The sequence below is a fragment of the Arabidopsis lyrata genome (assembly GCF_000004255.2).
Source record: "Arabidopsis lyrata subsp. lyrata unplaced genomic scaffold ARALYscaffold_1, whole genome shotgun sequence".
In the NCBI taxonomy this organism is placed as follows: Eukaryota; Viridiplantae; Streptophyta; class Magnoliopsida; order Brassicales; family Brassicaceae; genus Arabidopsis; species Arabidopsis lyrata.
The window spans coordinates 213,203-225,842 of NW_003302555.1; the positions used below are offsets into that span (position 1 = coordinate 213,203).

Consider the following 12,640-nt stretch of genomic DNA (forward strand, 5'->3'; position numbering starts at 1 on the left):
AAACTGATTTGGAGAGACTTTAGCTACCTTTTTAGTTCAAAAATAAGAAGAAAACAAATACCACCTCTAGAGGTGGTATTTGATTAAAAAAACACATGGCTAATAATTTCGTTATCAATTAGGGTTTGGAGATTTTGATCCCAATTCAAATGTTTTTATGTATGTGTTAATTAGCGTCAATAGCTTTGCCCGTGACTCGAGGAGAGTTACGGAGAATTCGTCATATCAAGATTTTAGTCATGAGTGCACCAACGAGTCCGTACATGAGTCATGTACCTAGTCCACGAAGGAAAAATATGGCTGAGTCTCATCACTATTATATTGGTTTAGTTTCTGAGAAGATTTTATCGGTTTTGACCTTTGTGCTTGGTGGTTCGTCTATAGATTCACGTTGGTAAGCTTCTTTATACTCGTTTTCTTATTTCCATTCATTTGAAATTAACTGAAATTTTGGTTTCATGTTGAGGAATGTGTGGGTTGTATACAGATTGCGGATCAAGGCTTTCAAAGGAAAAACTTCATCTCGTAGTTATAGACACTTTAAAAGTGTCTATCTCGTATTCATTTAAAAGTGTTCATCTCGTAGTTATAGACACTTTTAAGATGATCATTTCTTAATCCACACACACACTGTCACGAAGTTAACCATATATAAGCAATAGAGATCAGCCATGTCGAAACCTTAATACTACTCTCTAATCTCCACGTTTCATCGTATCAATTGCCTTAGTCTTATTATCTCATTTACCTTGAAATCAAAGATCAATGTTTCTGTAGGTAGAGAGAGAACCATAAGTTTGGTTAAAACTGAAGCTTATCTTCCTCTGTAGTTTGTACCTGCAATAGTAAAAATAAGAAACTAGAAAGAAAAAAAACACAAGTAATTGTTTATGAATTTTAAGCACAATCCTCTAATTTAATACGACATATTACATTATTTGTATCCTTGATCCAAAGTGAATGATCTCCATTAGTAACAAGACATAGCCGAACATGTGAAGAAATATACAAACTAGTGATTTCTCTTTACTTTTGTGATACCAATTGCAGTTGCACCGTTCCATCAATTATTCAGAAAACTGAGCTAGCAACCAACTTCTGATTTTACTCCACTCTCATCCGAGTTTCAACTTATGATGTTATATAATTTGTGAGGGTTTTGCTAACAAGATACGAAGTCTTGGGGGGTTTCAAATCGTTGGCTTCTTCTTTTTTTTTTTTGTTAATAAATCACTCCAATAAATCTCACCAAATTACCAATTATTTTCTTTTTAAAAAATTAAAAAACTAACAAATCAACCCAAATATCCTTAAAAATTACTCAAATCTCTCAAAATAAAATATGGAAACTCCACCAAATCCTTCCAATAATGTTAATTTAATATTTTAAAAAACTTAAAAAATAAAAAAAAAATCAAAGCAAAAAGTTTTTTTTTAAAAAAAGAGTTGAAAACTTTTGAAAAAAAAAAGTTCAAATAAATACTAAATTTGCATTAAAATGTGAAAAGCATGTTAAATTTGTGGAATCGCTAACGATCACGGTTAAATGATGGGATCCAAAATCCGGTTTTCACAACTTAATGTTAATTTAGTATTTTTTAAAACTTAAAAAAAAATAAAGAAAAAAATCAAAACAAAAGTTTTTTTTTAAAAAAAAGAGTTGAAAACTTTTGAAAAAAGAAGTTCAAATAAATACTAAATTTACATTAAAATGTGAAAATCATGTTGAATTTGTGGAATCGCTAACGATCACGGTTAAATGACCGGATCTAAAATTCGGTTAGTTTTCACAACTTATGTTAATTTAGTATTTTTTAAGTTAAAAAAATCAAAACAAAAAGTTGTTTTTTAAAAAAAAAGAGTTGAAATTTTTTGAAAACAAGAGTTCAAATAAATACTAAATTTACATTAAAATGTGAAAAGCATGTTGAATTTGTGGAATCGCTAACGATCACGGTTAAATGATGGGATCCAAAATCTGGTTAGTTTTCACAACTTTATGTTAATTTAGTATTGTATTTATAAAAACTTTTTAAAAGACAAAATCTAAACAAAACAAAAAAAAAAAGAGTTGAAAAAAAAAGCAAACAAAATAAAAAGATTAAACTTAACCGAAAAATGTTTCGGTATTAACGATCTCGGGCCTGACATTAATCAAAGGCCCAATAATCTTTAAGTGAATATTTATCGCCGAGGTACTGATTATTTTATAGAACATATATACTAACAGCTGATTCATGCTACTGTCGATGTGGGACCTTTTGGTTTTCTACATTAGGAGGAGGACTATGTCGGTGCTGATCCTTATTTCTTAGGTTGTGAATGGCAGCATTGAGATCGCGTTTTTCAATATTTGTTTTCGAAAACCGCACCTTATTTACCAATCAGCATTTACTGTTATATATTTGCGTTTTTTTAAAACAAAAAAAAAAACATATTGCGTTTTTCAGAAAAAAGTAAAAACACATGGACCGCTTTTCAATTTGGGATACCTCTTTTATGTTGTGGTCCATCCAAATCCGCACATCCATATAATTTTATTTTTTATTTTTTAAATATTTTAAACAACAATATATGTGTTGTTATACATGTCTAAACATTCTTTCACTCCATCGTAACACCTCTCCTTCTCTCTTTTTTTTTTTTTTTTTGTCTTTTTGACCTTATCTTTTCTCTCCACAAATTTCAGGTAATATTTTTGTAATTTGTTCTATAATCACATTTTCAACCATGGGCATGAGTGTAATTGTGAAATATTTTTTCATAATTTTGTCTCCATAATATTAGTTTACTATTATTTATTATATTAGCCACAACAGTTTTTTATTTTATTTTATTGTGCTTTTCAATAATTGATACTTTTAAAAGATTTAGCAATAATTATATCAAAAGTAACTTTTTATTTTAGATTAATTAGAATATTTAAGATTCATAAATCTATCAAAATGTTTCTTCATTTTCACAAAAAAAAAAAACTAATTTATAATTATTAATATATTTATTTATAACATTTTTATCTATAATCAGTAATACATATCGTTTTTTGCTTTTTTACCATTCAAACATTTTATTATGTACCGCAATTACTTTTTTCACCAATCAAACATTATTCCGCACTGCTTATTTTGTACAAACCGCACTTGTCCCACAAATACTTTTCTTCCGCACGTACCGCAGTTGAACCGTACCGCACTATAATACCGCTTTCTCCGCACAGCAAAAAACGCTGTTATTTGAATTTTCTTTAACGGCTTGTACAGTAATCGCCTTAATATGACTAAATTGTGGGAAAATAATTGTTTTTTGGTTAACGATAATTTATAAATATGACTAAATTTTTATATTTTTTTTATTAGGAAAATCATTTAGGCCCATTAGGATATGTTTAGGTTGAGAGGATGCGGTGGTGGGGGGGAGGAAGCGGCGAAGGCTGCTAAAATAGCGGTGTGGTGGGACATGGTTGAGTGTCCGATACCCGAGGGATTTGATGCTCGTCGGGTCCGTCCGAGTTTAGAAGCGGCATTCAAAAAACTTGGCTACTCTGGTCCTGTCTCCATTACTGCCTATGGCGACCAAACACACACCTCTGTTGACCTCCTGCGATGTCTCTCTTCCACTTCGCTGTGTTGTACATACCAAATCCGGTTTATCGATCCCTGGAATTGAGAGATTAAAATTTCCACAAACAAAACTATACATAAACTTTTTGCGGAAAAACGGTCTATTTCCCTACGAAAACTATCACATCATACCAGATAGAGCCCAAACTATAACCCCGGTCCAGATGTCTCTGAAACGATACTTCTCGATCTATATCTCTCTGAATCGATTGTTTTAACCTTATATCTCCTAAAATCTCCCTAAAATAATAGTTCTCATCTAATTATCCATAGCCATTGGTTTTATTAGATTTAATGTTTACTTAACCAATTTACAAAGATAATAAACCGGATTATCTTAAGCAAACGATACGTTAATAGTTGGATCATTAATAGCTGAATAAATCTTTTGCCTTTGACTAAAACAGACAGCACATGCGGGCTACAATGATGATCATATCCAATCAGGTGAATGATGTCCTCTCTTGGGATCTGACCCGCCTACAACAACGGACGCGATACAACCTGTTTCTGGCTTATTCAATTGAGTCTCCGATGTCATCCCTGTCACCTTCTATAGAGTGGTTATTTGAAAAATTCCTTATTAGTGTAAAAAAATCGAACTTAAAACTAAAGATTTGGATGTTGTATCCAATTAGTTTACACAAACTTAAAATTTTTAATACTTTAAAAAAAAAAAAAAACATTAAAAAAACAAGTGTTAAAAATTTAATTATGTGTAAACCATGTCCAACTAGTTTACACATAATTTAAAAATTTAACGCTTATATAAAAAAAAAAAAACATTTAAAAAACAAAAACAAGTCTTAAAAATTTAATTATGTGTAAACCATATTGAACCTAAAACACTTCTTAGAGGTTTGGATGTTGTATCCAATTAGTTTATAAAAAATTAAAAAATTTAATACTTATAAAATAACAAAAAAAAACAAGTGTTAAAAATTTAATTATGTGTAAACCATATTAAACCTAGAATACCTCTTAGGGATTTGGATGTTGGGTCTAATTAGTTTACACAAAATTAAAAAAATTTAACACTTATAAAAAAAACAAAAAAAAAACAAAACATTTTTTAAAAAATAAGTGTTAAAAATTTAATTATGTGTAAATCATATTAAACCTAGAACACCTCTTAGGGGTTTGGATGTTGTGTCTAATATGGTTTACACAAAATTAAAACTTTTAACACTTTCAAAAAAAAAGAAAAACAAAACATTTAAAAAAAAAGTGTTAAAAATTTAATTATGTGTAAAACATATTAAACCTATAACACCTCTTAGGGGTTTGGATGTTGTGTCTAATTAGTTTACACAAATATTAAAAATTTAACACTTACAAAAAAACAAAAAAAAAACAAAACATTAAAAAAAAATAATTGTTAAAAATTTAATTATGTGTAAACCATATTGAACCTAGAACACCTCTTAGGGATTTGGATGATGTATCCAATTGGTTTACACAAAATTAAAAACTTTAACACTTATAAAAAAAAGAAAAAAAAACATTTAAAAAAAAAATAAGTGTTAAAAAATTTAATTATGTGTAAACCATATTGAACCTAGAACACCTCTTAGAGGTTTGGATGTTGTATCCAATTAGTTTACACAAAATTAAAAATTTAACACTTATAAAAAAAAGAAAAAAAAAACATTTAAAAAAAAAATAAGTGTTAAAAAATTTAATTATGTGTAAACCATATTGAACCTAGAACACCTCTTAGGGGTTTGGATGATGTATCCAATTGGTTTACACAAAATTAAAAATTTAACACTTATAAAAAAAAGAAAAAAAAAACATTTAAAAAAAAAATAAGTGTTAAAAAATTTAATTATGTGTAAACCATATTGAACCTAGAACACCTCTTAGGGGTTTGGATGTTGTATCCAATTAGTTTACACAAAATTAAAAACTTTAACACTTATAAAAAAAAAAGAAAAAAAAAACATTTAAAAAAAAATAAGTGTTAAAAAATTTAATTATGTAAACCATATTGAACCTAGAACACCTCTTAGGGGTTTGGATGTTGTATCCAATTAATTTACACAAAATTAAAAACTTTAACACTTATAAAAAAAAAAGAAAAATAAAACATTTAAAAAAAAATAAGTGTTAAAAAATTTAATTATGTGTAAACCATATTGAACCTAGAACACCTCTTAGGGGTTTGGATGATGTATCCAATTGGTTTACACAAAATTAAAAATTTAACACTTATAAAAAAAAGAAAAAAAAAACATTTAAAAAAAAATAAGTGTTAAAAAATTTAATTATGTGTAAACCATATTGAACCTAGAACACCTCTTAGGGGTTTGGATGATGTATCCAATTAGTTTACACAAAATTAAAAACTTTAACACTTATAAAAAAAAAAGAAAAAAAAACATTAAAAAAAAAAATAAGTGTTAAAAAATTTAATTATGTGTAAACCATATTGAACCTAGAACACCTCTTAGGGGTTTGGATGTTGTATCCAATTAGTTTACACAAAATTAAAAATTTAACACTTATAAAAAAATAAAAAAATAAAACAAGTGTTAAAAAAACAAAAACATGGGATAGAAATTGACCTTGCCGATAAGTTGGAATGTGAGACGATTATCGTCATGGGCTGGACTTCTTTATTCTTGTTGGGCTTTGTTGGGCTGAAAGAGCTTCGATGACATGGCGGTGAATGAGAAACTGTGATCGTCTCTCTAATGGTTACGACACAAAACAGAGCAGCAACAACCACGACGAAAAGCCGGAGGAGAGATGATGGCAAATCTACATAAGGAGAAGAAGAATTGGATTAGGAATCTTCTGGAAGTAATTCAAACATCAATTCAAAAATGAAACATATAAGGAAAGAAAACTACCTTTTGAAATCAGAGAGTCTTTGTCGGCGAGTCTTCACTTTACCTTTCTGATCATAACCTCCCCGAAAAACGAAAATCGATTTTGTTGTTTTGCTTCAGAAATCGAACATACACACTCAATTAGATTACTTGATTTGAAGAGTGGATTAAAGATCACGAGTAATCTGAGTAAAAAAGAATTACAAGAGAAAGAGAAAAAAAAAAATCAAAGATCGTTTGCAGTTGATGGGAAAGAGAGGAAATTGCGATCGAATAGATGGTCTCTGGGGTTACTGCTATATTTATAAACACGTCTGAGTTTGGTTTGCTTTAAGAATGGAAATTACTAAACACAAAAAAGGAAATCAATATGGGTTAGATGAAATTCCCAAAATACCCATTTTAAAGTTAACATTTTAATTTAACCTCCAAGACTTGGGGTATTTTGGATAATAATAACATTTAACCTCTAAAATCTCTGTTACTTTACAGTTTACATATCTTAATGCAATTTCACCATTTGTGATGTATTCTCTTCATAAGTCAAGCTCAACCATGAGTTGTTCCAATAGTTCATTCAGAATCAATTCGCTAGTCTCAAAGCCAATGCACTCAAGTTCACATCTAATGTCTATCCAGCTCCTGTGTTTAGCCATGTCTTCTCTAACTCTTTGTTCCAACGATCGACGGAGTTGCATTGGCAAGAGATGACGGTAAACCTTTTCTTGAACCTCGGGAACAATGCTTTCAACACTAAACGACAAGACTTGGGTTCTGGTTTCAATAAAGGAAACCCATTGAGGAAACCTGCAGAATTCGAAGAGAACTTCATTGATGCAGTCGAAGAGGAGCTCATGTTCAACACAAAGCTGATTTGGATAGAATGGTATGTTGCTGATCAATGCCGGATATAGAAGCTGGTCAGAGAATTCTGTTTTCAGATACAGCTCTTCCCAGTTTGAGTCTATTGCATCCAACACCGCTTTTACGTACTTAAACACTGATTCTTTGTCATCCATAGGACGATTCTTTTCTTGCAATTGGTTACTCAAAGGTTGTATCTTTGCTTCACCTGAGTAGTGTTAACGATGAGTCAATGTTAATTCATAATTTAAGAGTTCTAAAATCTAACTCCAGTAAGTATAATTGGACCTTTCTTTTCATACCTCTTGCTGGACTTATCTCATATTCAATGAATAGTGGTTCAAGAACTAAGTCATATTCCTCAGTTTTGGATATACAGTGAGATGGTGAGCCCACAGAGGGAAGAGACAGTGTCTGTTAGAAGAAACAAAAGCAACCAAATAAGTTTATAGTTATTCTCTGTTTTTTTGTTTTTCATGTAAAAATTTGCATAGAAATCATAAGTGAACTTGCCTCTTCCAAGATTTCACCTTCATTCTCTGCACCATAAGCTGCAACTTTTGACATCTCATCAACAATCTGGTTGTTTTTGGATACAAGAGGGCTACTACTACCTTCACTTGATGAAGCAGTTCCTACCTCTTTCATAGTTATTGAATCATCTGCAGAGTCTCAAAGAATCATTGGATAGTCAATAACAACTTTTAACTCTCAATTGAGAGAAAAGATAAACTACCTGCAATTGTTTCAGACTTCATGAAATCGTCTGAAGAAGATCTCGAAAGCACGGTTTTTGAATTCTGTTTCCATATTCTTCCCGGGCTGCTAAAAGGAGACGAATACTCGGGAAGCCATAAAGTCCTTTCTTGATTTCTTTGAACCTGTTTGCTCGTTGCCATGTTTGGATCATAATCTCCATTCTTTAACATCTTAGACCCATAGTGTCCTTGGTTAAATCTCTTTTGAGATATTGAAGTCATGCGCTCGAGAAAGAAATGATCTTTAGTTGACGAATACTTCTGAAAGCTTTTTTCCTTCCCTAACAATCTCCTGTCGTACCGCGGTTTCTCCTTTCTGATTGCATGTTTCAGTTTTCTCATGATCTCAGAGAGAAACAAATGCAAATTCTTGGCTTTGTTTCTTCCCATCAAACGAGAATCTTTAGATGAGTTATGTTCATTATCAACTTCTTGTGGTGATCTCTTCTTCCTTCTGAAAAAAACAGATATCCAGCCTAACTGATCTCTCTCTTGTCTATTTGAGCGAAGCTTTTCTTCGACATGGTTTTCGATCGACATTTCAGATATACCAACTGACCAACGAGTTCTGATATACAATACGCGTATACTTTACAATCTCGGATTTCTTACAAACAAACAACAAAAGATTTAAAAGCCAAAAGTTTTCGACGGTGAGACTCTTCACTAAGAAAGAGAGGAAAATATTATTTCTGACTGACTGGTGAATCTTTTTACCAACGGATTGATTGGTCATTGTATCATCGTTTTTGTTTATAGAACAAATCTAAATACAATCTACTGTTATTTAACATCTTCCAAAAATAACGTATTATTGGTTCTTGCATTTATCATTTATGGTTGAAAATATTTAATGATTTAGTACCAGTTTAATTCATTAAGTAATCTATTCAAACTCCAAAAAGAAAGTAATCTATTCAAATTCAATATAAAAATATCAAGATAACTCAAAGCTTTTGGTAGTTAATTGAACAACTATGGTAAGATTTGTTTCTTTGTATTAAGAATAATAAAATGTAAAGTAACATCCAAATTTGAATGTACACCTCTTTGATTTACATTAGAACTAGAGTACAAAAAAAACCCTAAGTGGTTCTTATAACTTTTTGTTGGATTTTTTCTCAATTACTGTGAAAATCTATCCCAATTCAATAAAACTATAGAGTCACAACTTTGAAAATCTATCCCAATTTAAAATAATCTTAAACATGCTTTAGATATAGAAATGTAAAACAGAGGAGGCTACGCTCTTACTTCTAAGTTACCTCAATTTTCAGTTAATAATTATGGGGTTACCGAACTTCCTCTTTGTCCTCCTCGCTGTCCTCAGAATCCTTTCAGTTTCCTTCTCTGCGTCCCATTCGAAGTTAGCTCCTGAAGTAACAATACACAGCTTTGTAATCTAAGATATGAACATCTTATTACTTCAATCTACCACAAGATGGAATTTTGAGTTGTCCACTGTTTCGAGTTTAGAAAGTTACATACCTTTGGTGTTCTCGTTGATCAGGCATGAAAAACCTCCATCAATATCTTCTTCATCGGAGTCTATCACAACACTACATTGCTCAAACTGCATGAATTGAGTTGCACATTGCTTAGATTTTGAGGAAGTTAAAACATTTGTTCTTATTATAGCTGACCAGTGCTAAAATCCAACCCAGTCACCTGCGTACGAGTGCTTTCGGATTTCACTGGCTTTCTTGTTGCTCTTTTCTTGAAATTGCTTTTTTCTGGCTTCACCGTCTTCCAACATCCCACTTGTATCTTTGGGGATAAATATGGTTTTACAGCTCTGGCTGATGCGTTATTTGGACTGTCAATGAAAGATAAACATTTATATAATCTATCTGTGGTATATAAAAAAAAGGGTAGAAGTACCAAACCAATGTTTGACCTACTTTCTTGGAAGCTGCGGTTGTTTAGTTCTCAGTGTAGTATTACAAAGGGAATTGCTCTGCATTTGATTTTACACATGTGTTAGTGAAAGCTGATCTTTGTAAGCAAAATGAAGAGCGGAGATATTCCCTGCAATAGAGTTAGAGTTACCTTGGCTGCTGTACCGCGCTGCTCAGGCAATGTTTCCTTAGCCTATTGTTTAACAAAAAGTCACATTAATTGCTGAAATTTGCAGCTTAAAGAGCATAAGACATGAAAAGTAAGAGACTCTCACTTGGGGTGCTGCTGGAACCTGAACTCTTGGCTCAGGCATCTTCAAGTTAGTAAAAACCTATAAGAGATTTGGTAGTGGGAATCAAAGCATTACATTTCCTATAATTCTACAAGGTAGAGAATTTAGAGTTACCTTGGCTGCTTGACCACGCTGCTCAGGCAGGTTTTCCTTAGCCTGATATTTAACAAAGGATACATTAATTTCTGAAATGTAGCTTAAAGAACAAAGACATGGAAAGCAGGAAAGACCTTCACTTGTGGTGCTGTTGGAACCTGAACCCTTGGTTCAGGTGTCTTCAAGCTAGCCAAGACCTATAAGAGAGTTGGTAGTGCGAATTAAAGATTACATGTGCAGACAAGTCTAAAGATTTATCGCAATCTGATATGACACACAGCTCTGCTGAGAAGATATAACTACATACAAATTTTCTTCAAGCACTCATATTGTTACCTGAATCTCTCTGGTGAACGTGTGACAGATTTCCCTTTGTATTTTCTGCAGAGCGGTTTCTACTTGCTCTGGGATAGTTGTTACCATCAGTAAGATTTTCTGTAGCTTTTCCTGATTGGGATCTTTGCTGAATTCCTCCAATATAGATTTAACACCTCCATCAAGACTAGCTTTAGAATCGGCTTGTTCCTTTATCTGCTTCCCAATTAATCATTTCAATAAGTTAACCCATTTGCACAAGGTTGATAAAGAAACAGGAAAAACAGCAAATATTTGCTTTTACCAGCTGCTGAAGTGAAGTGTCTTGGAGAATCAACTTTTGCTGTATGCGTTCAGCTGCAGTAAACAGAAGAAACTATAAATCAAGCTAAGTATCTATTGAGACCTTCACATGGAGTATGGAGGAATTAGGATTCATTCTTCAAGATGTGATCAAAACGGTCAAGTGAATTGATCATCAACAAACTGATAAATCTATCGGTGCAAACAATGTCAATCTGTGAACTGCTCTTGTCAATATCACATTCCTACAGGAGTAAGATCAGATTGTAGCGGCCCTGCTAACAAATCCTATTTGGCTAAGCAAATGAGAATCCAAGGGAATGCACTCTCCTAACCCCTGTTCAGTTTCTAGCCTATGAGGGTGCTACATACTTTGAGAACAGAGCGAATTTAAATGTGTGTCATAGAACTTACTTTCAAGAAATACTTCTTTAGTTTCTCTGTTGGCTTGCATGATGTCACTCTGAATGGAATCCAACATCATTCCAAACCTGCTCAAAGAAGTTTCCATCATCCCAAACCGCTGCTCAAGCTCTTCACTGATCTGAGCTACTAAGTGACAGATGAAGAAAAGTTGAATCAAATTACGAGCTAACCAGTGACACAAATGGAACATACTCCCACGCTAATTTGTGAATTTAGAAAGAGCAAACTTACATTTAGACTCTCCAAGTGAAGCAGAACTCCATCTTCTCGTGAGACCGCTGGAAGATCTAGATGTGACCAACTGACTATCTTCTCGTTTATGATTGATTGGAGGTAAGCAACTAACCTTCTTCAAAGAGGGATCTCTTTCCTGAGAACTAAACCTCTGTGCAAAAAGGAAAAGCAGCACAAATATGAAATCAATAATAGCTTAAAATTAACTTTTCTTCTTCAGAAGAAGAGACGATCTATAGCTAAGTAGCAAACCAGATCGTTAATGAGGAGATCGTCGATAGAACTCTGAGTCATCTGAGAAAAACCACCACCACGCTGAGACGAAGAAGGTCCCTGAGAATACGACTGCTGTGACTGTTGAGATCGAAGTTGCTGAGATGCTTGTTGTGGTTCAGCTGATCTCCTTCTAAATAATTTCACAAGTTCGGAAGAGGAAACATAATCAGTAGTCAACACTCAAAACGAGAGAATTCTACGCCCAATCAAACGCAAAATTTCCCCTAAATCTTCATCGAAACCCTAATGAATTCTCCTGGGAAGCGATAAACTAGTTCGTAATTGATCAAAAACAATGTCACTGACACTCGGTCTCCAGTCACAAATCAGATTCGGAACCCAAAAAAAAAAACCTAAACGATGGAAATCGCTGTGTAATCTTAAATCAAATTAGCAAAATTGTGAAAGAGAGAGTTACGGATAGAAGCGAGATGGTACCTTAAATTAGGAGGAAAGACAGAAATAGATTTCAGATCGCAGGCTTTGTTGATATTCATCTTCATCACCTAAGATCTCACCCAGTAGACGAAGACGCAGCACCTCTTCTTCTCAAATTCACGATAAGGAATTTTAGGCTAGAGAGAGAGAGAGAGAACCCAAACCGAATTTTGAATTTTGAAAAATCGAGAGATAGAGAGAGAGAGAGATAGAAGAAGAACGGAAATTGGGAAAAAGATTTTTTTTTTTGTTTGGCTGTTGTGCAATGAATGTGGCGGGAAAAGG

The 12,640-nt window shown here is 32.6% G+C and overlaps 2 protein-coding genes across 5 annotated transcripts; both read right to left on the reverse strand.

Moving 5' to 3' along the window:
- Positions 1-3,785: 3,785 nt before the first annotated feature.
- Positions 3,786-9,001, reverse strand: LOC110225203. 2 transcript variants are annotated; one of them, XM_021014318.1, is made up of 6 exons: positions 8,055-9,001; positions 7,832-7,980; positions 7,621-7,732; positions 6,476-7,526; positions 6,188-6,383; positions 3,786-4,163 (listed from the first exon to the last, which is right to left on the reverse strand). In XM_021014318.1, exons 1-4 carry the CDS (start codon positions 8,614-8,616, stop codon positions 6,991-6,993), a joined length of 1,359 nt encoding a protein of 452 aa, XP_020869977.1. In that variant the 5' UTR covers positions 8,617-9,001; the 3' UTR covers positions 3,786-4,163; positions 6,188-6,383; positions 6,476-6,990. The 2 variants fall into 2 exon arrangements, with proteins under 2 accessions (XP_020869977.1, XP_020869976.1); XM_021014317.1 differs by having other exon boundaries at positions 3,786-4,173.
- Positions 9,002-9,148: 147 nt separating this feature from the next.
- Positions 9,149-12,579, reverse strand: LOC9325420 (protein PAIR1). 3 transcript variants are annotated; one of them, XM_021014319.1, is made up of 14 exons: positions 12,356-12,579; positions 11,894-12,047; positions 11,639-11,792; positions 11,396-11,533; positions 10,983-11,035; positions 10,700-10,894; positions 10,498-10,560; positions 10,382-10,423; positions 10,250-10,306; positions 10,126-10,167; positions 9,978-10,033; positions 9,745-9,892; positions 9,565-9,649; positions 9,149-9,450 (listed from the first exon to the last, which is right to left on the reverse strand). In XM_021014319.1, the coding sequence occupies exons 1-14, from the start codon at positions 12,418-12,420 to the stop codon at positions 9,350-9,352; spliced, it is 1,353 nt and encodes a 450-aa protein (XP_020869978.1). In that variant the 5' UTR covers positions 12,421-12,579; the 3' UTR covers positions 9,149-9,349. The 3 variants fall into 3 exon arrangements, with proteins under 3 accessions (XP_020869978.1, XP_020869979.1, XP_020869980.1); XM_021014320.1 differs by having other exon boundaries at positions 11,396-11,530; positions 12,356-12,539; XM_021014321.1 differs by having other exon boundaries at positions 10,250-10,288; positions 12,356-12,539.
- Positions 12,580-12,640: the final 61 nt, after the last annotated feature.